Source organism: Cynocephalus volans, chromosome 3 (genome assembly GCF_027409185.1).
Source record: "Cynocephalus volans isolate mCynVol1 chromosome 3, mCynVol1.pri, whole genome shotgun sequence".
Classification (NCBI taxonomy): Eukaryota; Metazoa; Chordata; class Mammalia; order Dermoptera; family Cynocephalidae; genus Cynocephalus; species Cynocephalus volans.
In genome coordinates, this window is record NC_084462.1 from 58,476,199 (window position 1) to 58,504,095 (window position 27,897).

Below are 27,897 nucleotides of genomic sequence, written 5' to 3' on the forward strand. Positions count from 1 at the left end.
ACAAGTTGTTGGCCTTTTTAACATTCAGGCCAGAAGAATAATATCTCTTATAACCCTCAATTTTCTTAAAGGATGTTTTTTATTACTTAAACCAACCATGAGTTTAAAAGATGATTAACTTGAACTCTTAACACAAAATCACAAGCTTTTAGAATACTGCAAATACCGAATTTCAGGAGATGGTTTCATTCCACAGGGTTAACTAAGCTTCCTTTTGACAATGGCAAATGTGTAAAACAGTGTGAAATATATTTATGAATAAGTTAATATTAAGACACACAGTATTATCAATAATGTCCTACTTTTCTTTCTACCAAGTAAATTTGGAAGTTCATCCTAATCTTACACATTTATAAAAGGGTGAAGACTGAGGGATCCAGTGATACTGAAATTATACAACTGTCAGAACCACATACTACAAATGCTTTGGTGGAATATATACAAATGGTTCTGTCAGAATCATGCTTGCACTCATTCCACAAGGGATCAAAATGAACAGACTCCGAAGTTCACCAAATGGAAACAGGCAGTCGTTTTAAAGTTTAGGTCGTCACTTGTTGTGCTTCTGAACAGAGATCCAGAGGTGACAATGACATGTCTGCACTCATACCAAACACTCACATAAACACAAATTAAATATTATCAAAATCATTTTAAATTAAATTGAAGACCACTCTTTTAAGTGCATGAAATATTTTCTCCCTAGCTTCTTGAACGTGTGTTAGAGATCAAGAATTAACAAGAAACATGTTAGAGGCCAACCCACTTCCTCTGAGAACTCCATGGAGTAACACATGAGACCTTTGGGGCAGGGGTGGGTGGGGGAACAATTATCCACTCCAAATGGAGGGATGATCTAAAAAATCATTTTCCCAAACTCAAGTCTGGATTTCAGACTCATTATAGAAGGAACTGAAAATGTGATCTTTGTGACTAGTGTCTTGCCAGTGGTCACAGTCTTCCCTAGCACAGTTCTTCCCTAAGACCCTTAATACTGCAAGCCTCACTTGAACCTGTCCCCAGGTCCTGGCTACCCCTGGCTGCCCTCCGTCCCCTCCTCCCCAGCTCTGATCTGTAGACCTAGAGCTCTCCCAGAGAACATGTAAACAAAACTGGGGAAAACTGCATTTCTCCAGGTTTTCCTTACATTAGTGAAAAACCTCTTGGGCTAAGAAAAATAATAGGAAGGGCTACCCCAGTGTCAACTTCCCACAAGGCTTGTCTTTTGCTCATCCTTCTGTAGAAAACTATTAAGTCAAATCAAATACTTTTTGCCTGGCTTGTCCCAAATGGTATTAAACATTTCTTTCGACTACCTTATTCCTAAATTATGACAAACGCTTATCTGAGCATACTGTTCTGCCATCTTGTTACTGAAGGTGACTTGGAGATGAGGCCAGGCTTTTGTGCAGGTTGGGATTCTGGCTGTGTCTGTTTCGACTGCGAACAGATGAAAACATAGTGTTGCAGCCTGGCACTTTGCATTTGTGGAGCTGGCGGAGGTGCACAGTTTTGTAGTGGGCCCTAAAGGTCCCTTTATTACTATATGTCTTTTGGCAGAGGTGACAAGTAATGGGATAACCAGAAGGTAGACTGGCAAGGCTCTGGTCAGCCTTCTCCATCAGCACACAGATGGGGTACTCGTCTTCCCCAGGGACAAGGCTCGGCCCTTCAGAGTTCCCATCACTGTCCTCCATAAGCACGGTGCCTTCCTCACTTGCCCCATCAGAGTCCCAAGAGGAATGGCTGCTGCTCTCTGACTTCATGCTTGAGGTAGTGCTCAAATCCAGGATGGTACCCTCACTCAGGGGACCAGAGTTGTAGCTCTCCAGACTGGCACTGTGGACTTGGGTTATTGGGTAAACCAGACTGCCCATTCGACTTGTTCCCTTGAAGATGACAGATGTCTGGGAGGCTTGCTGTGTGAAGGCCACATCCTGATAGGCCTCCTTAGCCACATCTTTCAGAAAGTAAGCCGCACGGAAATGATCTTCACTGCTTTCCAATGCTTCTTGGTTCAAGCCTTTTTGGTGGAGGTTTACATTTGAACTGTGTCTACAAGAGTAAAAAAAGATGGTTAGCAATGGGCTGGGCTGCTATTTTAGAAAGAGTCATCATTCTAAGTGGAGGGAGACAGTAGATACCAGGAAAAACTTGTGGCATGAGAGAAGTGGTGGTAAGGGGTTAGGCCCCTGTGGAATGTAATGCAAGTCTAGTGGACACTGGCCCACTGTCATTCACTGTTTGTCAGAAATTAGCATTCACCAGAAAAGCCAACAGTTTGGAAACTGGAAATATGTAGTTCTCTTCAATTTCCACCACCTTATTAACATGTAACTTCCTATACCTCATCTGTAGAGAATGGCTAGATTACTTAAATTAGGCCGGTTTAATTGGGACACTGGAACCAGAAGATCCCATGAGAAAACTAGTTAAAACTATAAGGAACTAAGCAGAGAACTTTAATGAAACCAAGAAATATTATCCTCTAGAGCTTCATTATCCAATATGATAGCCACTAGCCATACATTGCTACTGAGCACCTGAAATATAGCTATTGAAATTATAATATTGTGAATATACTGAATTAAAATATGTCATTAAAACTTACTTTGCCTGTTTGTTTTTACTTTTTTAAGGTGGCTATTAGAATATTTGAAACTTCCTATGCGGCTGGCATATTTCTATCGGATTGTGTTGGTTTAGAGCATTTGCATACACTTCACCCCAGAAGTTCTACAGGTATGGGTGAAAATCTGATTGGCTAGAAATTGTGTGTGTGCGCGCGCATGCGCGCGCAGTTCAGTTCATATTTGCAGTGTTTCACTATATACCAGACAGAAGTTTTGCAAATGCAGCAGTGTGAGCACCACCAATCTTCTACCCAATGATTACCCCTGAAGGGAAGATAATGAGTATCCATTATAATACATGCCTTTTACTCATATGTTATCATTTGGATGTAACTAGTAAATCAATTTTGTCCTTGCTGAGAGATCTCCTGCTAACTTCTGACAATCAAAAAACATCCCTTACCAAGGGTCCACTCTTAAAGGTGACAGGAGACTCGTTCAAAACAGAGAAAATACCTGTCCCAATACAGAAAAGAATGTATGCCAGGGTCAAGTTGGGAAAAACACCCTCACCAAAATAACAAGAGCTGAAATTTTCTTCTCTAAATCTCCAAAGACGTCTGTGTGTGAGGCTTAATCATACTTCATGTAATGTATAAAATTTACTATCAAACTTTCTCTTCTATGCCCTTACACATTTTTTTTCTGGACAGAGTCAGAATTACAGTCCCAGATGACCTGCTTTGAGAGCAGTTTTTTAAAACTGCAACTCTGCCCTGTGATTATGTTAGCATTCCAAGTTGAAGGGGCTGGTATGTGTTGGGAGAAAACCAGACACTAGATTGACATATAGGTTCTAGTATATACAAGTGGCTAAAAGAAGGTCAGACAAACATATATTCTGGAAACTTGTACAGAAATGTCTCTACTGCAACACAGCAAACCTCTGGGCCTCATGCCCAGGTCCTGAGTACCCCATGAATACCAAAAGCTAACTTGTGGGTTCCTCTCCCCCATTTCAAACCTCAGAGAGTTAGATGGATTTCCTGAGGTGCCATGTCCCCTAAGACCAGTGACTGCTACAACCACAAAAACCCTCTGGACCATGTGCCAGGCTTTCTGTTTCTAGAACTTTGCTAATCCTGTGCCCATTGCCCAAGTCTGTATCTCTTTCCTTCAACTTCTACCTTCCCCTTCAACTCTTCCCCCTGGCTTCTATTTTGATTACTTAAGACCAATGGTTCTCGAAGTGTGGTCTGAGCACCCCAGTGGTCCCTGAGATCTTTTCCAGGGGTTCCTGAAGTCAAAATTTCATGATTCTAAGACATTATTTGCCTTTCTTTCTCTTATTCTCTCATGAGTGTGCAGTAGAGTTTTCCAGAGGCTACATGATGTGATATTGCAATGGACTGAATGCAGAAACAGATATGAGACTACAGCTGTCTTCTACTAAGCCAGATATTAAAGAGATTTGCAAAAATGTAAAACAAAGCCACTCAGCTTAATAACTTTTTCCAAAACAAAAATTTAGTTTTTTCATAAAAATGTGTTAACATACATTTATTGTTATTTTAAGTGATATAATATTGATTTTTTCAGTTTTAATTTCTCATATGGTAAATATTGATAGATATAACCTCAAAAGAGAAAAGCTCTTGAGGGTCCTTAGGTTTCAAGTGTTTGTAAAGGGGTTGTGAGACCAAAACACTTGAAAGCCACTAATTTGGACACACCCCTTCTTCCAGGAAGCCTTCCTTAAATTCTCAAGTTCTCCAGTTAGGCACCCTCCTGAGTGCCCATAGCAGCCTATATTTCTTCTATCGTAGTAGTCAACACATTCAGCTGTAATTATCTGTCTACTGGTCTGTCTCCCCCACTACACTGAAGGCCTTAGTAAGAAGAGATTGTATACCCAGCACTTATCACAGAAGGTTCTTAATACATATTAGTTGGCTAATATAAGCATTCAGGGTTCTGTTCCAGTCCCTTCCTGATGGGCCCTAGTACCTGCTGTTGGTAGTAGCAGTGGCTCAAAGATCGGAAGTTAGTTGTCCTGACAGCAATGTGGTTCTCATCTCTGACTCCGAGAAATGGTGGTGAACCTGGGTCCTGCCCACAAAGTCCTATTTAAAATGGTGTCGTTTTGCTGACTAGTTAGCTCAATTGGTTAGAGCAAGGTGTTATAACACCAAGGTAAAGGGTTCAGATCCCCATACTGGCCAATCACCAAAAAAAAATAAATAAATAAAAATAAAAAAAGAGGTGTCATTTTAATCACAGATTGTAGATAAATGCATTCCAAGTTCTAGACTACTGGAATTAGTAGTTTTAGTTTAGACTGCAAGATACTTTCCTGTTTGGGGGGGTGCTCATATATACAAATAGGTCAGAACATAAGAAAATATTAGATATATGAGAAAATAAATATCAGATGAAAAAGTATCTTAAATCTAATATGCCTTCTAATTTAGTAGATATTTTAGGTTAAACAGCATCACAAATATCAAGGATAATCTGACTGAATAGACTCTCTCTTCATAACAACAGCTTATTCATGAACAAACATTCTTCCTCTTGGAGGATGAAGGAGAAGGACTGGTTCACTAATTAGGGTTCCCTGGTGGTTTGGTTCAACATCTTAGCAACAGAAACAGGAATTTTAACTAATATCTCCTGCACTCTATCCTCTTTGCTAAAGACAATGAGTGTGTTCTTAGGAGCCCTGTCTAGGAATGTGTGTGGGAGTCTGTACATTTTCAGCTTCTTAACACTTAACAAATTATGCATTACAGTATGGACTAAGTCAGTGATAGTTTTGAACTGCTTCAAGTCAAGCTTGTTTGAGCAAATGTAGCATTTTAATATCCCAAGAACGATTTAGTACTTATCATTCTGCATTTCATCAGACAGCTGACCCTTTCCTTAAGCCTCCTAGGGTCGCCTTTTGGTATGCTTGCTCTTCCTTTTATAGGCTGGGGAGGAGGGTGACCTAAAGAGTGGTTAAGTGTCTCAAGTTCATGAAGAAAAGCACAAGCAAGATGGTAATGCCAGTGCTGTGTCCCCAGAGTGATGAGATACTCTTAAGTGGGCAATTTGTAAACAGTTTGACTCTGCATGTATGTCATGAAAACCCAGCATCTTTCTTTTCTTTTCTTTTTTTTTTTTTTGTCTTTTTTGTCTTTTTTGTGACCGGCACTCAGCCAGTGAGTGCACCGGCCATTCCTATATAGGATCCGAACCCGCGGCGGGAGTGTCGCCGCGCTCCCAGCACCGCACTCTCCTGAGTGCGCCACGGGCTCGGCCCAAAAAACCCAGCATCTTTCAACCACACATCACAGCCCCTGAAATAACCTGCCAATCCTTTTTTCTTTGGTACCTTAGTTTTTAAAAAATATTATATCAAGCAGTTATTCTTCTTTTCAAATGTACCTGGTTAACTAAAAATCAGAGAAAATGTCTCATTTGATGGACTTCATATTATGAAATGAGAATCAGACAAGTTTTGGGAAGCTACAGAGATAACTTAAAAAGCTCCCTCCTCCCTCCTCTTCAAATAGTTATTTATCCTTTACCCAAGATGCTAATGTGAAAACTAGTCCATGATTCCTTACCACACCCCTTGAGGCCAGATATGTTTCTGAATCCAGAATTCTCAGACTTCAAAAACGCAGAGTGATGCGTACATTGAAATATTATGCAAATATTCCTATAATAAGTTCATTCATATTTCTGTAACGAACATATAAAAAAATCCACATAAAGAGAGATTTTAAAAAGATTACAAATGGCCTCACATCATTTAAGGTCAGGTTTTACAGCAGAATGAGTTTAGATTTATGGAACTGAAAACTTATGAATGTGGAACTATGAAATTTCATAGAACAGTGTATCTTGAACTGTGGTCCCTGGAGCAGCAACATCAGCATCCCCTGGGAACTTGTTAGAAATGCAAGTTCTCTGGCCTTCCCCCAGACCTACTGAAGCAGAAATTCTAGGCGTGGGGCCCGAAGGGTGTGTTTTAACAACCTCTAGGTGGATCTGATGCATGTTAAAGTTTAAAAAACACTGTCTTAGAAGAATGATTGCCAGCAGATGCCTTACCTGTCTCTGCTCCTGCGGGAGGGGAAGGTGGCATTACAGCCCTCCACTGTGCACGTGTGTGTTTCTTTGGCATGTATATTCTTTTGGTGCATTTTTATACTGCAAGCGTTTTTAAAGGTCTTTTTGCAGATGTTACACTGGAAGGGATTTTCTTCCTTTTGCCTCACTAATGCATGCTGACCCATGTGCTCCAGTTCTTTAGGATCTTCGAGAAAAGGAAAAGCCATTCCCCTGTTGGACAAAGCACTGAAGAGTCCCCCAGCCAGCAGGCGCTGTTGCAGTTCCATGTAGTCAGGAAAAGAAACTCGGGGTTCCATCCCATGTGTGAAGTGGTGTTCACGGCCACCATCCTCAACCTCCCTTGGCACCATGGTCAATGCCAGCTTCTGTTCAGTCTCCCTCTCTGAGTTGTGTGTGGCCTGCTCAGGGGTTTGGCTAATGGTTCCACTGGACTCAATCACTGATGGGAGATGGCAGGGCCTTTCTCCTTCAGTGAGAGACTTCCTTAAGCTTTCGGACTGTGTGTGCTGCTCCTCGGGTGCTCTGCCTGACTGAGGACTGCAGGCCTCTGGCTCATCTTCACTGACCACCTGCAGGGGCATGTCTTCATCCGAGCTGAGGTTGTGCCTCTTCTCATTAGCTATTTCCACAGCTTCCTTCTCTATTTTGATAGGCATACTGGACTTACGGGATTTCTTCTTGGGAAGGGCATCGAATGGCACTTCGTTTGAAACCAGCTGTTCTGGGATTGAAGAGGACAACAGAGGGAGAGAAGGCAGCATCCCAGGCGTGTTTGCCAGCTCAGCGGGAGTGGATGGACTGCGGTAGAAAGGAAGGACTGGCTGGACTGTCTTTAGGTTGGGAAAAAGCACACCATTTTGTCCAATGCTTGGGAAGGCTGACTGGCCTTTGGAATCCTCCCCTAAACCACTGTAGCTGGGGAGAGGCCTACAGTCTGGAGATGTCAGCAAGAAACCTGGGCGCTTGTAGTTCTCAGAACTGGCCAGAGTCAGGCTGTTCCTGAGATCTTTGTCCCGGTTATTTCTATTCATTGGCATGTGCAGCCGAGGGTTGGGGTTGGCACTATGGCGGTTCCGACTCCTCAGGGAGCTAAATACCATGTTACACCCTTCGATGGTACATTTATGCTTGATCTTCAGGTGGACAGCATTGTAGTGGATCTTGAGGGTACCTTTGTCATAGAAGGTCTTCTCGCATGCAGTGCAAAACACCCGGCCCTTCTTTGTGCCAAGGCTGTTCCTCTCGGGCTTCACTTTGGTCTCAGGGGATAACTGTGTCCTTTCAAGCTTTGCGACAATGTTGTATGAATTAGAGTCACTTAAATGGGCATTGTCTTCTTTTTTAGTAATAGCATCTGGACAGTTTAAATACTCTTTTTCAACCTGAAATGATGTGGAATTGGAAGTTAAGAAGCTGCTGTCAGGAAAGGGCCCGTGGATTTCCTGTTTGGGGTCCTGATCTTGGTCATGACTCTGCTCCAGCATGTATTGTTCGGGAAGCGACCCTATCAGTGCAGGAGGCAGAGGGTTGAAGAATTGGAAAGGCAGCATGAAAGTCATGTTGTTTATGAGGTTCTCAAAGGGGTGCATACTGCTGGGGTTTCCTTTGTCCACAGGAGTGGGGATGCTAGAACTCCTATGGCTGCAGCTCTCGATGAAAGCCCTGATATCTACGTTCGTTGTGGAAGGTGGTATGATGATAGATTGTTCTTCTTTCTCTTGAATTGCCATGAGCTCAACTATGGACTTGGTCTCTCCAAAACGAAGGAACTGCTGCAAGGTGGCCACTTCTTCCTCACTGGTCATGATGCTCCAGTGATCCAACACCTTTCCTGATGCATCCTAAACCAAAACCAGAATTTAGAAGTGTGATCAATTTACTACTTCTTACCTTTTCCTCTAAGAAAGTAGCCATTTGGTCAGGCCTCCACAAGACTGTAGGGCACCTTTGTGTATAACAGAAAAAGATACTCCCTGTGGATGAGCACAGGGCTTGGGGAGTTCAGCAACTGCTCACCCCACTCTCTCAGGCCAGAAACTTTGTGCAGAATATAAACTTCACAAATGTAAGTGGTGGTCCTACAATTGGTCCAAAAGAGAGAAATAAAATTATATTACTCAAGCCAAACTTGGGGATATTTGGTAATTCCAAATATCCTTATTCCAAACCAATTGGTTGTCTTGTATTAAGCATAATAATTTTCCTCACTAAAATTAAAATATGTATCAATTGAACAATAGTAATTTCTTTTTCTAAAGAGTATAGATGTAGCAATCAGGCCTAAATAAGCTCAAGTATTCATTTGTTGCAAGTTTAATAATCTTCCCAAGTAACTAACATCAGAAAACAAATGAACCTGTATTGATCTATTGCTGTGTTCACAAAGCAAAGCTGTAATTACGCTGGAGTGCTGGAGATCTTTCAAACTCTAGCAAGCCCAACTTTCCCCAAAACTACGATAAATATTTTATCACAGAACATGTATTTGAAGGCCTACTGAGATTTTTCACAGTGCATGTAAGAGTTTTGAAGATGATGAGGAATGTAACATCATAAATTTTTCATGCACTAGAGGTTCAAGGTAATTGATTCCATATTTTTAATCCTTACACTGGAAAGCAAGATTATTAGGATCATTAAATATTGATCTATGTCATAATGTAAGATCATAATGCTACTCTACATAAATGGTTGTTTCTAGCCTGCTGAGGGTCCAGAACTAGAGGTGAGCAAATGTGTTTCCAGGGAAAAATTATAGGCTTCAGAGTTGGAAAGAAGTGGATTCAAATTCTGGATCTTCCATATACTAATGGAATGACTTTCAGCAAGATTTCTGAAGCACTCTGAGCATCTGCTTTTTCTGTTAGAAAATGAGAATAATATACCTACTTTATAAGACTACTAGAAGAGGATCTACATCAGTAAATGTTGTTATTAGTGTTTGTTTTAATGAAATGGTTTACTTGAGTCAGACTGAAGTCTATGTTAGTCTCAAAAATACATCCATCCCCTATTTCACTGAAATTTTTACCAAAGCTAGCTGATATTTTCTAGTGTAGTGGCAAGAAAAAAAAAAATGCTGTAGCTGTTTCAAATCTCAACGAATGATATAATTCATCTCAGTAAACATGTTCTTTAATTGTAAAATTACCTTTATTTTCATATCCTCTTTGAATATGAAACATGAGGCCTATGCCCATAGCATAGTCTGGGAAGAAAGGTAAACTACTATGCAAACTAAAGAGGAAGAAGGGATGAAGGGCATGGATCACTGAAGAAGAGAAGAGGAAACATAGGACGCCAAAAGAGAATTGGGGGAGAGAAAGAGAATGAGAAAATGAATGAACACAGAAATATCACAAGAAATAGAGCCTAGGAAGGAAAACTAGCAGTGGGATGGCAGAGGGCTTTAAAGGACAGGACGGTATGGTATGAAATTGTAAGTTGTTTGTTGTGTGGTTCTGTAATGTAAGTTCCCTTTATCACCCCCAAATTCTCAGTAAACTCTGATACAGACAGCATCTTGTGTCAGTAGGTAGTTTGGGGTTAAGAAAAGAAATGAAGGCAGGCCCTGAAAGGGACAAATGATTTACTGTGGAAGAGGTGGCTTAGTGAAAACTAAATCAGAGAATATGTAAAACTCCCACATCCTGAAGTTTCACAGATATCCTGGTGAAAGCACTGGACTCTCCCCAGAACATGAGGTAGGGGTTTAAACCATTAGAAAAAAAAATTAAAGGGAAGGATGAGCACCAATGGCTGTAGCACTGGTAGGCAACAGGGTTTCATTAGTTACATGGGCACGAATTTCAGAAAACACTCAAGAACAGTGGCCATGATCACGGTACCTGTAGTACGTATCCACGGATGTAATCCTGAAGGGTCCAGTCCAAAGCATGGAGGATCTGGAGAACCTCATCTTGCTTCAACACACTGAAGAGCCGGTCCAGTAGGATTTTCAGGCGAACAGGGATGGCCTGGGTCCCATAGAGCATGAGGCTGCTAATATCAAACACCACATTGGATTGGACAATCTCCACCTGGCTTGTTGGATACATGGAGGGGATCCTCAGCTTACTAAGAGCTGAAAAATCAAATTGAAGAAATATCATTTAGGAAATTCTAATTTTAAGAGGAATACTGCACAGAAAGTAGGCTAGGACTAATTCTCAGTTATCTTTTCCAACAGAAAAAACATGAATATGCAAATGATTAACACCTTAATAACTATCAGGCTTCAAGTTATTCATAGGAAACTCTAAAATAAAATTGACTGGCCTGAGAATTTTCTCCTTTTCTTGTGGCATCTCTAAGGATTGAAAACTGTCACAGACAGTGAAGGAACAAGGAAAAGACAAAAAAACAAAAGTGGCTGATGCACAATCAAGAGGATGAATGATCAAGAAGCAATAGAGTCTGGAGATGAAGAACTTGGGCTTGGGAATCTGATGATCTGGGTTTGAGCTGGTTTGCCACTTTCTAGTTGTGGATCCTGACAAATTTAATCACCTAAATCCAAGCTGTTCTATGCAATAGCCATAAGCCACATATGGCTACTTAAATTCAGTCAAAAAAAAAAATTAAAATTAAATAAAATTAGAAATTCCATTCTTCAATCATACTATTCATGTTTCAAATCCTTAGTAGCCACGGGTGGCTAGTGTAGGGCTGTCAGAATTTGCAAATAGAAAAATAGAATGCCTAGTTAAATGTGAATATAAATTTCAGATAAACAATGAATGGGTGGGATAAATAATTATTTGTTGTTTATCTGAAATTCGAATTTAACTGAGCATTCTGTATTTCATCTGGCAACCCTAGGCTAGAGGCTACTATACTTGACAGCACAGAACATTTCTATCATGGAGAATGATAACACTGAGGCACCAGTTTCTATATTTTTAGAATGGGGTTATTAAGACACCAAAGAGAGTAGTTAAGATTCAAAGAGATAACATATAGTGTTTAGCTTGTCACATACTAGTAACTTACTAGTTAGCTGTCATTCTTAGATATTAAATCAGTCCCCAAATAACCATAAGTTATTTAGAGGGAACACTACAGGCCAAGAGAGTGGGAAATATAAAGTTACCATGGGCCACCCATCCATGTCTGCACTGTTCACACTGACGGTGGTTTATTTTCCCAGGTTTGAAACTTTGGCAACTACAGTTCAGAGAACAGCCGATAGCCTGCAAAAGAGGGAAACACAAGTATGCATAGCATGTAAACGATGTGTGGAACACATGATGCATTTACCAGACAAAATGTATTCCTCTGTTCTATAACATTCATTAAGCAATATGTGCCCGCTTGATGCCAGGCCCAGAGATGTATATTGTACCCTGTAAAGAGGAGCAGCCGGCCCAGCACCTGGAGTCTGTACACATTACACAGATATTCTGTATGCGAGAATGGGACTTTTTTATAATAAAATATTACGGGTTGGAAGAAAACACCCTGCTCTGTTGTTATTAAGGGCATAGAAAAGTGAACAGTCACGTTTTTAACCAAATCTTTAAGTTGACCAGAGCAGCAACCCTGAAAGTTATACAGAGGCCATCTTGGAACAAGTAAAAAGGAGAACAATCTGAATCAGGAGTAATCCACATATGGAATTTTCATCCCCCTTCTTCCCCTCCCTGATGTGGTAGAGGCTGAAAATATAAATAGATTTGTGAACACACAGTAGCTGACTACACTGAGGTTGATTCCCTGACTCCACTTGTTGGACGGGGTGACTGTTGGAGACAGACACAGGCTGGACAAGCCCTGCGTCGATGCCCCACTTGCAGGTTATAGTGCCATGTTTGGTGTGGGTGTGTGGAGTGCACAAAAATATAGCTGAAATAGAAAACAGAGATGTATGTGTCTAAAGAAGTTCTAGTATTAAGAACAAAGCTTCACATATATTTTAAAGATGAGTTTCTTAAAAGGAGATAGAGGCCTGAAGAATATAATCTATTATTAAAGAGAAAAGGACCTCAAAGGAATTCTGTCAGTGAGTCTCCCAGGAAGAGCAGCTGTCTGGAATCTGTACGATTCAAGAGAGCCTTAAAACTGTAGAGAGAGAGTGTGTGTTTGGATGAGGGATGAAAAAGCCCTACAATTAGGAGTTTCAATCTCTAATCTGCCAATTGAGGGACTGTGTGGCCTTGCACGGGAGAGAGGGAAAGTAAACTACTGGCCAAGGACTTGGGAAACTCACTTTAAGGATTATATAACCAGTCTCCACATAAAAATCAGTTGCTAGTGGGATATGATCCAGAAATTCCACTCCTAGATATAAATCCAAAAGAACTGGAAACATATGTCCATATAAAGACTCGTACACGAATGTTCACAGAAGCATTATTTGTAATAGCTGAGAAGTGGAAACAATCCCAACATTCATCAACTGATGAATGGATAAACAAAATGTGGTATATCCATGCAATGGGATATTATTTGGCAATAAAAGAGAATGAAGTACTGATACATACTACAATATGGATAAACTTACAAACATTATGCTAAGTGAAAGAAGCCAGGTAAAAAGAAGTCATAGATTGTATGATTCCATTTACATGAAATGTTAAGAACAGCCCAATCCACAGAGGCAGAAAGCAGACTGGTGTTTACTAGAGGATATAGGGAACAAGGTAGGGATGGGAAGTGACTGCTAATGGTTGGTGCTGGCAGGGGGGAGAAGTGTTTTCATCTTTTTAAAAAAGCTTTATTGAGATATAATTCACATATCATATAATCCACTCATTTAAAGTACATAATTCAATGATTTTTAGTATATTCATAGAGTTGTACAAACCATCACCACAATCTAATTTTAGAACATTTTCATCTTCCCCAAAAGAAATATCTGTGTAAGTTTACATATGTTGTCATTTCTCTTTGGTATAGTCCTAGGAATGAAACTGCTGGATCACATAGTAACACTATGTTTAACTTTTTGAGGAACTGCCAAACTTTCTGAAGCGGCAGCACCATTTTACATTCCCACTAGCAATGTATGTGGGTTCCAATTTCTCTACATCCTTGTCAACACCTGTTATTGTCCGTCTTTTTGATTACAGACATCCTAGTACGTGTGAGTGGTATCTCCTTGTGGTTTTGATTTGCATTTCCCTGATGGCTAATGGTGTTCAGCACCTTTTCATGTACTTATTGGCCATTTGTATGTCTTTCCTGGAGACATGTCTATTCAGGTCCTTTGCCCGTTTTTTAATTGGGATGTCTGTCTTTTTAGTACTAAGTTGTAGGAGTTCTTTATATATTCTAAGTACAAGTCCATTACCAGATACATGATTTGCAAATATTTTCTCCCATCCATCTTCACTTTCTTGATGGTGTCTTTTGAAACACAGAAGTTTCAAATTTTTACCAGGTTTTCTTTTTGAGGGGATCAAAATGTTCTAAATTTAGATAGTAGTGATGGTTGCACAACTCTATAAATACACTAAAAGCCACTCAATTGTATACTTCATAAGGGTGATTTTACGTATAAATTATATCTCAATAAAAATGTTATTTAAAAAATTGGTGACCATGCTTAAATACAGGTTAAAATTTCCATGATATGACTATCTTCTACAATTTCTTTTGGGTTAGAATGGGCCTAAACAGAGCTGCAACTAGGGATATTCAGGCAAAGGAATAGGACTGTTCATTACTGAGGTGTACAGCAGATAGCAACAGCATTGCCTAATCCATTCAAGAGGCTATCAAGAAAATGGAAACATGGGAGAGAAAAGGTTTTGCTCTGTGTGAAGTCATACAATATAATACAAAGAACTCCAAGCGATCACAACACTGTCTTATTCTAATAATGCATGCAGAGGTGATATCATCCCCAAAGGAGTGAAAATTGGTTCTTGGGGGGTGAAAAAATACTATTCTTTTTATGGATAAAGCACAAATATACATATATACATAAGCAGATATATAGTATATGGTGTGATACTGAAATTTCACTGGAGAGGCACAATGAGAAAAAAATTTCCATAATCTCCTTAGGTGTGGAGGGCAAAGAAAAAAAAGATTGAGACATGCTGTTTTAATGCCAGAAATTATTTTACTTTCTGGTTACAGAGTTTCTACTTGTATATACATACACAGACGTATTAAATATATGAACATATACATCTATATAACTATACCTATATACATAATTGTATATACAAAATTATATTGTTACCTTGAATGGAAGTTAAAGAATAAAAGTGAGCAATGGTTTAATTTATATTACATACTGTCAAAACAAAAATTTAAAAAGGCACCATTAACTTAGTTTGCAGCCCACCTAATATGTTTGTCCAGCATTTCAAACCCTCTGAACATTGGCTCACAGATGAACCAATCATCTGTATATTCTCAACAGATACCAGCACAAACAGTATTAAACCTCTGAAATATTTCACAATCTAGATTCTACAAATATGATTATTTTAGAGGAAATTTTTTAAAAGAGAGAAAAGCTCTTATTTTGGACTATATCCCTCAAGATGCCATTCACTCTTTAAAAACAAAATGTTGGAAATATATAAACTCACACTTCATTTATTTGGAAAATAAAACCTGCTTTAACCAGAGAAAGAGATGTCCTTTAGCACATGCTTCCTCCACTCCGCAAAGACACTATTCAAAAGGCTCGGGCTCATGTAAAGTCCCAGGAACTGTGGATGACTCTGTCTCAGGCTCAGCAAAGCCAAACCATAGAGGGAACAATTCCAAGCACATTTCATAGCCTAAGACTGCAACTTATTTTCTGCATCTCTTGTCACCTCACTGTGGGTTTCTCAACTTTGGCACTACTGACATTCCGGCCCAGATAATTCTTTGTGGTGGGGGGCTGTCCTGTAATTGTACGATGTCTAGAAGCATCTCTGGCCTCTACTCACCAGATGCCAGTTACATCCCACTACCCCACTAGTGACAACTAACAATGTCTCCAGATTTTGCCAAATATCCCTGGGTCCTTTATCACCCCCCATTGAGACCACTGACCTAATTTGGCCATTCAGTTTCAGTAGCTTCTAGTTTGGGGACAGAACTTTAAACAATTTTATCTATAATTCCAATGCATGAATGCTGCTTTATGTGAAACATTCATGTGGTTCTACGTGAACCCATTTGAATAAGGCTTAATAAAGCTCATTAAACATCTATGGAAATAAATCTCAGAGGAATTATTTATGAAGTAAAAAAGCTAATTACAGTATCTATGAAAACTTCCAATATCAAGGCCCTTGAGTTTTTCCACCCATCTCAGAATCCCACAGCACAGTAAAATTACAGCACCATTATCTAAAGATAAATTGAAAGTTTTAAAATGAAACCAAACCAAAAAATTCTAATTACAGGACGAAAAGTACTCATGTAAATCAAAATGGAAAACTCTTAAAATTTACATCCTTTCCTTTGGAATCCTAATACTTCTTCCATTCTTCAGAAACATAAAGCAGATGTTTATAACATTCCGAACTCATCAAGACATGATTATTGCTTTTTATGCACTCATCTTAATCAGACTATTTCTGGAATTGTTATTAGTCACTTTGATGTGCTACAAATCAACATTCAAAATTCTGGTTTGCTTTTTTGTAACTATCATTTACTCATTCATTCATCCAAAAACTATTGATACACCTAGTATGTGATAGATGATTTGTTTATTTGCAGTCTTGGGACAGAATGTTAGGACCTAGTTTTTAGGTAGATTCAACAGACCCACTCCACCCTTGCTCTAACTTCAGCTTGGGGAGATGCTGCCACTGGCGTCTTGTCAGGAGATGTTGAATTGAATTCCTGGCAGCAGTGGAGGAGATGCACAGACATCTACTGTCAGACAGTGTAGGCCTCTGACAGGATTTTAATTATTGGGCTCAAGAATACAGACTATTTACTTCAAAGCTGTTTTCATCTCTAGTATATGCAGATATTTTCATATTACCAAAAATAAATCAGGGGGATATTCTTGGAGGACTGCATGGAAGAGGGAAGAGGGAAAATAGAAGACCTTTAGGGTTCTCAGACTCATGGCACTAGCCCTCTGAGGGGAGTCATTTGTGATCTGGCTTGGTCACAAAGTTGAATTGTGTACCAGCCAGGCAGCTTTTGAGGCTCAAGTTACTTAGTCTGCACTGTCCAGTATGGTGACCACTAGTCACATGTGGCTATTTAGATATAGATTAATTAAAATCAAATAAAATTTAAAATTCAGTTCCTTGGTCATACTAGCCACATTTCAAGTGCTCACAAGCCACAGGTAGCAGTGTACTGGAGAGTAGAGATCACAACATTTCCATCATCACGGAAAATTCTATCGGACAGTGGTGAGTTCAAGGGTGAGACTAGCTACCTTTCCAGCATCTGCCCTTTGAGATGGTAATGCTTGTGTTTAATAGGTGATCTTATTTAATCCTAACTACATTGTTGTGAGAAGGGAATTATTCTCAGGAAACTTAAATTTAAGGAAGACTTATAACTTGCCCAAGGTCACACAGTTGGTGAACTTTATTGCGCATTTATTATGTGTGAGACATTATTTTATAGATGAGGAAGCTGAGGAACTTACAGGCTATCAGTGTGACCTCAAATCTGGATACTAGGGGTGGATTATATATTGAATATCAATATTTAGTGCTAACTGCAGTTACATTTATGGTCTCATTTAATCCCTATAAACCTTTTTTTTTTTTTTTTTTTTTAGGTATTATTATATATGTTCTGCAGATAAGGATATTAATGTTCCACATGGTAAAGAAAGTTCATTTGTTGAATAAACATTTACTGACCATTTACAAGCCAGGCATTGTTCTAAATTCTACAGGTTAAAGTGTTGAACAAGAGAGAGATAGAAAATAAACAAGTAAACAAGACCATTTCAGAATAAGGCAAGTGTTAAGAAAGAACTATAGGAGTCTCCCCTTATATGTGGGAAATATGTTCCAAGACCCCCAGTGGATGCCTGAAACCACAAACTGTACCCAACCCTACATATACTATGTTTTTTCCTATACATACACACCTATGATAAAGTTTAGTTTATAAATTATGCATAGTAAGAGATTAACAATAACTAATATTAAAATAGAACAATAACAATATACCATAATAAAAGTTATGCAGACATGGTCTCTCTCTCTCTCAAAATATCTTACTGTACTGTACTCACCTATTTTTGGACCATGGTTGACCATGGGTAAAGAAAACCACAGGTAATTGAAACTGAGGAAAGTGAAACCACAGCTAAGGGGGGACTACTGTAAGCAGAAAGCTATGCTGGTGATTTAAGTGGGTGGCATGAAGGGGTCAAAATAGGAGTAAGTATCTTTTCGATGGGGTCATCACCAAGGGCCTTTGAGGAGGTAACATTTGAATTGAGTCCCAAGGGATAGCAAGGAGCTGGTCATGGAGAAGGAATGAGTGTTTCAGGCAAAAGGCATAGCAAGTGCAAAGGTCCTGAGGCATAAAAGGAGCTGCATGTTCAGGAAATAGAAAAGAGGTCAGTGTAGCTGGAGTATAGTTAGTGAGGTTAATGGTAAAATAGGAGGCTGAGAAGCAGCAGAAACCACATTGTATAGGACCTCGTGAGGCAGGTCAAGAAGTCTGGATTTTGTTCTATAACAGTGAGCCTTTTAAAAAAAAGTCAGAAATGAATATGATCTGCCTTGTTAAAAGATACCTCTGGTTGCACAGCTGAGGAGCTTGAACTCCATCCCCTTCACCTCACTGGGCATCTTTCACTAAGAGGTTGTAGAACCTAGGATTGGTCCCAACCTATGTCTTACTTCCGGTTAAGCCATAACTTTCACCTTATATGTTGGGACATTTGACTATAAAATGGGCTGAATACCTGTTTCTGCCTACCTCAGAGACCTGTTGGCCATATTAATGAAAATATACAGATAAAGAGTTGAAGAGACTAATTACCAGAGTGAGACTTTTACTGCTATCATGCCCACAAGTAGGTTCTTAGGTCCTCTGAGCTCTGGTGGTCTGACTCTGCACAGACAGAGGTACCAAAAATATCTAAGATAAAAACCTCCATAAAAGTTGCTCCACAATGAATCACTCATGAAAGAGGCAAAGAAACAACTAAAACTCCAAACCAACACCTAGCAGCTAGCTCTGGGCCTGATATTTGGTAAGTCCTCCATTGGTATTATTTGGGAGACTAAATGAATGACTGAACAAATCAATGAGAGAACTACACCATGCTTACTGATTATAGATGCCCACCCAGTATCCTTTTCTCTAATCTGCCTTGGTAAAAGAACCTTAATTTCTAAGTCACTGCTAGTGGTCAGGTGAGACTGGCCAGTGGGATATAGTAGAAGTTGTTGTGTGGAATAAAGAAAGCTCCTCATAAACGGGAGCAGAGTCAGCTAAGAGACCTGTTTGCCTTTCTTCCTTCCTCCTTCTTGTAACAAGAACATGATGGCTGAATTCTGAGGCCATTTTGTGACCATAAGGCAACCTTAAAAATGGCTAAGAAGAAAGAATGGCGACTATTATTTAGGAGCTCTTTTGCAAAAAGCCAAATGCACTTATTAGTTTACACACTGACCTTCCTGTTGATTGTGGAGAGGGCCATGTAAAAAGACTCACTAGGAGAGATTACGAAGGCCAAGTTTAGAGTCTGTGGTCCTCCCTTAAGTGTGAGATTCTAAGTCTGGGCCAGATTCTCAGTGGTAAAAAGCGTAAGTCCCTAACTTGAAGTCAAAAAACCCAGTCTGCCAAACCACAAATCATTTTTTAAAAGAAACAAAGCTTTAGAATAAAAATGCTTCAGGTTTTTTCAAGCTGTATTTTTAAATATTGAATATAGACAATTGCTGTTAATATGTTTGAATTCTGGAAAACCGCAATGCATATAAAAAACTGCTAATTAGAAAACATAATACAAGACATTTTTAAAAGCAGCTGGGTCCCCTGTACCAGCCAGCTGCCAAAAATAAATAAATAAATAAATAAATAAAGCACACAAGCAGCTGGGCCACCTTTAGTTTGTAGCGAGAGGGCTTGGCTTCTCTTCACCTGCAGTGAAATTGTCATCCTCCTTCTTTCTGTGTCTGCAGAGCTAAGCCTTCCTCGTTCAGGAAACTGCATCATGCAAAGGTGGGAGTTCTCTACCCCACTGCTCTTTGGAGCTGCTGTGCCTCCTACACACATTCTGTACTTCTCACTTTTCTTATTACAACTAGATTTTTTTTGCTCCCTACTTTCCCTCCTCTCACTTTTCACTAACTTCTTTAGTTTTCAAGTTTTTAGTGTTTTTCTCACATAAACAAACCTATAGAGGTACAACTAGAATTCTGAAAATAGTATTGCCATTTGCCAAACGGGCAATAAGGGCAGTTGAGAAAAAAGAGAAGAAAACACGGAAGGTCCTTTTGTGTGAGGTAGTTTATCTGTGGCTGACAGCACCAGACTGAAGCCCACCTGGAGAATTACACACAGACCACATGCTCAATCTCATCAACATGTCATGCCATTATCTTCCATTAATAGTTTAACAAAATGATAATCATTTAACAACTTGTTATTTGTTTTTAAAAGCATCTACCATATACTGGTAACCATGGGGAGCCTCAATGGGATACAAAGATGAGTAACTCCCAGTGTCTGCACTAGAGGAGCACATGGCTTCACTGGGGAAAAAAGACACACAACTGGGTTGGTCAAGCACAGCAGAGTGGAGAATATAATTTGTCAAAAATTAGCATGAGTCACTATGTTAAAATCTAGGAATTCAAAATATGCTAAAAACAAACACAAAACTCAGTGGTCACCTTTACAGAATGCTAGGAAACCAACGAATTATTCTGAAAACTGGTAAATAAAGGAAAAGAATCAAGTATGTATTCTTTTCTATACAACCTGTATCTCAGGATAACCAAATCATTGACGAGACAAAGGTTCCCTCTGAACGTGAATCAAACAAATGAAGAACTAGAATACCACTATTCCACAACTCCTAATGAAAAAGAACACACCAGTCCATTTGCCTCTAGATGGAAGGATACATACCACCACACATCTGGTGTTCTTGCCAAAAAAGTTCAAACCTGAATAGGTTCAAGTCTCTTGATCAACTCCAATTTAAGAAAACACAGGGAATAGAGGAAGGTTTAAAGGGTACCACAAGGAAGCAATCATCAAAATCCAGACTGGGAAGCACCCTACAGGACAAATGACCCAGCTTTTTCAACAGATAAATTGCAAGGAAAAAAGTGAAGTGTAAACCTATAGATTAAAAAAGACAATGTATGGACCTTAGTAGGATCCTAATTTGAACAAACTAATGGTAATATAAAGTTTATGAGTATCAAGGTAATTTGAACACTGACTAGAAATTTAATTACATTAAGTTATTGCTAATATTTTTATGTGCTCTATGGTATATTATTTGTTTAATAAATGAGTCTATATTTTAGAGCTACATATTAAAATATTTATGAATGAAATTATATGATACCTAGGATTTGCTTCAAAGTAATACAGTGTTGGTAATGGTGGGGTGAATTGGTAGAGAATATAGATGAATTGGCCCAAAGTCGATAACTGTTGAGCCCCCAAGCGCATATCAGCAAGCTTCATTAAACTATTCTAATTTTGGTTGAAATTTGCTATAATAAAAGATAAAAAATAAACTAAGTCAAGGTTCCCACTCTCCACCCAAATTTTAATTTGAGTGAGATGACATAGAAGGAGACAGCAATGTTGTGCAAAGAGACCAGAGGAGGCTTCCTCCACGAGGAAGCAAGCGTGCTCTCATTAGCGCATGCAGGAAATACCACAGGCCTAGGCACAAAGAAAGGCTCACCATGTACATGTGTGTCAGACCCAGGAGCATGGGCCATAGAGCACAGGTTTCTGTTAGGGGGAAGTGAGAGCCCACACTGAAAGGTAACAAAAGGTGGGGGTGGGCTGCCCAGATGGACTGCCAGGAGTCTCCCTATGGAGTTCATGAAACCATTAGGGTTCTGAACAATGGAGAGACACTGTTTACTACAAGCACACGTAATAAGGATTTGGGGAGCCTCAGAAACCAGGTAGGCAGCATTTGCAATATAAAACAACATTATAGAAGAATTGACAAAATCTGGTTTCTCACTGCAGTTATGGGGATGAAAGGAGAGGCCAGTCAAAGACTGAGGGCCTGGAAAAGGGTCTGGCAGAGAAAAAGCAGGTGGGAGGTAGAGCCCCTTCAGGTGGCAGATGTTGGGCTGGGTCTACCTTTGTGTAGAAAGTATGTGTGACACACTTGTAGTGTTCTCTTGCTGCTTAGTTCAAAGAGTCATATGATGGGGAAAATACTTGTTCTTTTGATGTCTATAAATCAAAGTATAAACCCTGTGCCAAAATAATTTAACATCTGTGCCTTTTTTCTCAAAATTATTAGTTCTGAAACTGCAAATATTAAAAAAAGCAGGAACACTTGCAAATATTATCTTAGAAACCAACCCAAACATTTCTTCTTTAAAAAAAAATAAAAATATAGAAATATAAATTATATGGATATATTTTTTCCTTTATAATTTAAATTTGAGAAACCTCAGAGTTAATCTTCAGAAAACATCGTTAACAAAAAACAGAAAGATGTAACTGCATGTATAGGGAACTTCTGAACACAGTTAAATTGGCCTGGGGAAAAAACAAAAAACAAAAAAAGACACTAAACACTTTAGGATAATTTTACCTAAGGTGGACAGTTACATGAGCAATGCAACTTCGTTATTGCTGCTAATGCAAAATAAAGATGAAATTGTAAATGTTTCTAAGAATAATTTTGTAAACATTTCTTTCGGGGACTTAATGAGAACTAGATTTTCAAAACTAAGTTTTTTTTTCTTTCTTTCTTTTTTTTTTTTAAAGATCAGACTTAGTTAATTATACCATCCTGATCACTGTCTTAAAATTCAGCATGGTGTATCATATTACGATAGAGGTAAATGTTAGAGTTGATGGTATAAAAATTTTACCTTCATAGTGAATAACGGAAGGAACGATCAGAGGGCTACAGGACAAGGACAATGATTTCGGAAGCTGGTGTAGAGACAGAAAATAATTTTGATGTTTGACGGAGTATATGGTAGGATCACACAAATAATCTGCAAGAGGAGACAACTAAACTAATACAACTATATGGAAAAAAAAAAGTTAGAAGCCTAAACAAGAGTTTACCTGATTTCCCTCCACACAAGGCTGTTTAAAATTGGTCTTCACAACATTTCTCCATCTCTTTTTTGCTTTACATTAGTTGAGTGAAATTATCATCCCCCCAAGGCAGAGTCCTCCTGTGATTTGTTATGCTGGTTTATAATAATGAGTCCATGCGTGGATGGGAACAGTGACAGCCTTTTTGCCTATAACTATGTAAAGTTTGAGAAGGCCCCAAATTGGACTCTGGAGAAGCAGGTCTGCTCTCTGTTTATACCCACCCTCTTCGGCTAAAATAAGCGTGTGTCTGTGCAGAGAAATGGTGCCACACTGGAATCTTGGAATTTCTAGAATTAGGCCAAAGGACTTCAAAGGATGACAAGATAAGCAAAAATAAAGTTTTCAGGTGGAAATCAATTCGAAAGAAAAGAAAAAAAAACCTTTCCAGATGCTCCTTCTGCACAGAATCAAGTTATCTTTAACATCTCTCAGATAAGTCATCAAAAATAAGTAAAATAAGCATATAAATAAATGAAATAAAAGCTCTGCAGTAGAATACTCAGGATAAGGTAATTAAACAAATACACTGACTCCACAAATCTTGATCTTAGATACGAAGAAGATGGGTGGCTCAGCATTGAGGTTTTTACCTTACCTAGGGTATTTCGTTCTTTTTAAAAAGAGCTGTTTCTGACAAAAGTAACTCACTCTAAATGACATCTGTAGAGGAGAAAATTCACCCTGGGGTAAAGCACACTCCTCCTGCAAATAATTTACTTTGTGGAACCTTCAGGGCATCTCTTTTAATGGCCACTGTCAAAATAACTTCTAAAAATATATACAAAAGGGAAAAGACACTTCTGCACCCCACCTCATAGTCTGCCATTTAATTTTACGACAAACTGAATTTTTAAAATGTTCCCCTGTTTGTATTTATCCCTAGGCATTCATAAATGACAAGTGTGTGCTTAAGGTACAATTATTATTTGTTCCACAGGGAATCTATACAGCTTTTCTCATCCATCATGTTGGATCGTCTTTCCAAGCTGATGATCCTGAGGTAACATGGCCCTGGGATGCGGGACTAACTGCTTCATGGGGAAGAGGTAATAAAAAATAATCGTCTATGTATGTACCTTGTGCTTCCAAGACAATTACTCCATGTTGGCTAATATTTCTAATATGAATTATAACCACAGCAAACAGATCATTGTTTCACATCCTGGTGGATATCAACAGCCAAATAACCTCAAACTAATCACTTTCCATGTGACTGAAGGAGGAACACGTCTCTAAATCCTTACTAGTCTGAAGGGACTCCATAGGTACAGATGATATTCCAAATTAAATTATGCAGATGTCTGAACATAACTACGAGTTCCCAAAGTATGAGCAGCACGTGTACTAAGTGAAGATTTCACCGTCTCTTCTCAGCATTTAACTGTAACAGGAACATGTCCGACCAACAGTTGAGTTGAAATAGTAATAGTTTCCTGGTGAAGTTAAAGTTAGTAAACTTATTAGAGAAATCAAACGATGACTTATATCTTGCTCTTTTTAACTATTTGAAAATATACTGAAAATAATATACTTATTACAATTCATTATAAGCAAAAGGGGCAGCTATCTTTTCACACCTCCTTAAAGCAAAAATCAAATCTAGCACAATTTGTAACATTTGAAGTAATGTTCTTTTATATGCTGCACAAAAATTTTACTTTGACATATACAATTTTAATGAGGTTTTAATAATGTATATCAATTTCGGAACGGACAATAGAGAAGGCAGGACATTTATCACTGAACAAAAGTTTTAACACATAAACACATATGCAAACTCAGAGTGTCTCTAAGAAATCGTATGAAAACAGCAAATTAAAACAATAAACACGGAATGAAAGGACACCAGGGAAAGGAAAAAAAAAAAAGATCTGCCAAATGCTGTTTTTCAATTCACTTATTGTCAAGTCAAAATCTTGTCGCTTTGATAAGAATATATTTTTAAAAAGTTGTTACATCTGCTCCATGGTCCCATGCAGTAACACATGTTCTCTCTCGCCCGCGCGCGCACACTCTGACAGGGATTCCCAGGGCACCAGTGGGGCCTCTTTTAGGCCCCTTAAGTGTTAACAGCAGGGGCCTGGCTGTGACCATGCGTCTGGCCCGATTTAAACGCCCTGGTCTTCAGAGGACCGTGGTGAACACGGCCATAAAACTAGGGGACATTACTGAACCCTAGAGTGTCTGATCTCTGCCCTCAATCCGCCCCCCTCCCCTGAAACACACACAACTTCACTCATACAATTACGGCTGCTAGTTGGCATTCCACTTAACTGTCAAACGCAGACCGGTGGCAGCCCCACAGCCACAAAGAGATGCCTTAAATGAGAAGAACATGTTTCTACACCACATTTGAGAAAGTTTGGCTCCGAGCTATGCGCTGATTAATATCAGATCTCCTCCTTCACTAGCCTCTCGACAATCTTGTCACATCTGGCTGACAAATCCTCAGGAGCTTATGCAAAGCCAGGCGGCCGGTGGGGCTCGGGTCTGGGCGCCGGGGACCACGCACTGGCCTCCCGCCCCACCGCCGCCCGGCTCGCACCACGGAACCGACGGGGAGCTCCCGGGCCGGGCGAGCGCGGCAAGTCGTCAGAGGAGTTCGGAGCAGGGGCCGGGGGCCTTCCCGTCCCCGCGCTTCCCAGGCAAAGACCCGAAGGAAGCGCCCGCCCAGGTAAACCATCTGCAAGTGGCCCGACACGACTTCGTCCGGCTCCGGTACCCAAACGCTAACGCGGTCGCCCAATCCCTCGTGCTTTCTGAATCAAGGACGCGGACACCTGGCGCTTAACTGTCCCAAGGACAAGGTCAGTTGTAATGTTAATAAAAATCTACCCATACACCTTCAAACGTTATTTTTACGTCCCGTAAACTTTCTGACTAGACCTGTTTGGATGTCACTGGTAGTGGGTTTTTATTTTCTTTCTTTTTTTTTAAACAAAAGATGTGTCCCACAGTGGGCAGGAGCCTCACCATTGCCATTCGCCCGTCTTCGCAATTCTCCTCACGGAGGTTACCACACGCTCAGTTCTCCAGAGACACAAAGTCCAGGTAGAAAAACGGTCAGTTCGAAATAATTAATTCTGTTTGATTAATTCTGAGGTAAAAGAAAAAAAGAGAGGGGGCATCCGCCACAGGTCGAAACCGAGAGTCCGAACGTCCCTGGACTGAAGCGTGGGGCGCGAACGAGGCGGGAAGAGGTGTGGGGGCGGCCGCTCGAGCGCGGCCAGCTGACTCGCAGTCTCACCCCGAGCCGCGCTTCCGACGCGCCAGGCTACTCGGGGCGCACCGGACGTCGGGCGGCGACGCGTCCAAGCCCCCCACCGGCCCTCCCAGCCAAAGACGATGCTTCCTCGGGCCGCGCCGCCACGCAGGTGGCCCTCGGGAGGCGGCCCTGAGCGCGGCCCCCAGGTACCGACGGAAACCGGACCCAGCGGCGCCCCTGGCCGCCCCGCCCCGTAAGCACAGGAGCCCCGCGCCCGCCGAGAGCGCCGCGCTTACCTCGGCCATCCTGTGGCCGCTGCAGTGCCGGGGCTCCCGGCGCGTCTCCCTGGTCCGGGCCGCCCCGCGTCCGCCCCGGCTCGGCGGCCGCCGCCGCATCCAAACTCTGGCCGTCGGGCCCGACGCGACGAAGTGGGCGGCTACCCGGACGCCGGCCCGCGCAGCGCGGTGGCCGCCCCCGCCCGCCGCGCACCGCGTGTGCCCGCACGCCCGCCCCCTGCGCCCCGGGGGGCGCCCCCTCCCCCGCCTCGCTCCCTTCCCCCTCCTCCCGGGCTGCAGTCGTCCGAGGCTGCGGGGGCTGCCGCACCGCCGGCCCGGAGAGACACCTCCTGCTCCGGCGGCCCAATAACGCACTAAATCAATGCAGCTGATGCGAGGCCATGGCCCCCGCAGACAGCAGAGACCTCGCCGCGGCCGGCGCGGAGGTGTGTGCCCCCGCCGAGCTTGAAGGCACTTGTTGGTAAAAGACACAGACGTGTCCGTGTTTGCCTCTCCCGGGGAAGGGCGAAACGCTCTGAAGTTCTCTGGCTCTCGTCTCAGGGCATGGTTCTGCCTCCCTACCTACCCTGGGGCGCCCTCGGGGTCCCACCATGGCCAGCCGAGGATGAGGGCTGCGCCACTCTCGCCTCCAGAAACTTTATTTTTTGGGTGGGAGTGGAACGTGTCCCAGGATGTGGAAAAAGGGGGTCGCTAGGAGGCTTTATTAAGCACTTAACAAACACCCCCTTTCCTTCTTTGGTCTAATGAGTTAAAAGTTCCAGCTTTACCACTTTTCCAGAACAAGTGACTTTGCTCTCTGAGCCTCAATTGTTTCAGTTGTAAAATGGGATTAAATTTTCACTTCTCTTATTGGATGCTAAGAGTAAAATGAAATTCAATGTATTGGAAAACCAAATAGGAGCTTGCCCCGCCGTGAGCAGATGGGGAGGTGGCTGCCCAGAGAACGGGAAAATTGGCTTCCGGGGCCTGAGGACAGAGGATCCTTGAGCCCTAGGAGCTGACAGAGATCGGCCACAGCTGCTGAAGCAGGGCCCAGCTTTTCATCTGCACCAGAGCAGGGCAGGGCAGATACAGAACCTGAGGCGAATCAGGCCTTCTCTCCCCTCCCTTTTTAAAAGGATTCAATAAAGGCTAGATTTGGGCGGGGGGGGGGGGGGGGGGGGGGAGACTGCTTCCTCCTCTCCCAATTCCACCTGTCTTGCTGCTGGTGGAGATCCTTGAAAAGGAAACAAAGCCTTTCCTTCCGCAATCTGAGATGAAAGGGAAAATGAAGTGAGTTGCAGTCAGTCAGACAGAGGGTGCCTGGTTCTGGCTCTGGAAGGTGCAGGCAGGCAGCAGGCCTCCGAGGGGAAGAAGAGGGAAAGGAGGAAACAGGGCTCATGAGGAAGAAAGTGGCTGTCCTGGCTTCATGGGGTCCTCCCGGCCCTGCTGCCTCTCCACAGGCTGGACACACATACCTGGCATTCTGGCCAGGTGACTG

At 41.2% G+C, this 27,897-nt stretch overlaps 1 protein-coding gene across 1 annotated transcript; it reads right to left on the minus strand.

Moving 5' to 3' along the window:
• BNC1 (basonuclin zinc finger protein 1) lies at window positions 1–26,516 on the minus strand. The gene is made up of 5 exons (XM_063090863.1): window positions 26,418–26,516; window positions 11,788–11,887; window positions 10,544–10,779; window positions 6,675–8,536; window positions 1–2,055 (listed from the first exon to the last, which is right to left on the minus strand). The coding sequence occupies exons 1-5, from the start codon at window positions 26,514–26,516 to the stop codon at window positions 1,371–1,373; spliced, it is 2,982 nt and encodes a 993-aa protein (XP_062946933.1). The 3' UTR covers window positions 1–1,370.
• Window positions 26,517–27,897: the final 1,381 nt, after the last annotated feature.

Excerpts from the sequence above, each read along its gene's own strand:
- BNC1 (XM_063090863.1), bottom strand. The coding sequence starts at position 26,516 with ATGCGGCGGCGGCCGCCGAGCCGGGGCGGACGCGGGGCGGCCCGGACC. Across the intron at positions 10,780-11,787 it reads ACATGGATGGGTGGCCCATG|CTCTTAGTAAGCTGAGGATC; the intron begins GTAACTTTATAT and ends TTGATTTTTCAG. Across the intron at positions 2,056-6,674 it reads TCCCGCAGGAGCAGAGACAG|ACACAGTTCAAATGTAAACC; the intron begins GTAAGGCATCTG and ends TTACTCTTGTAG.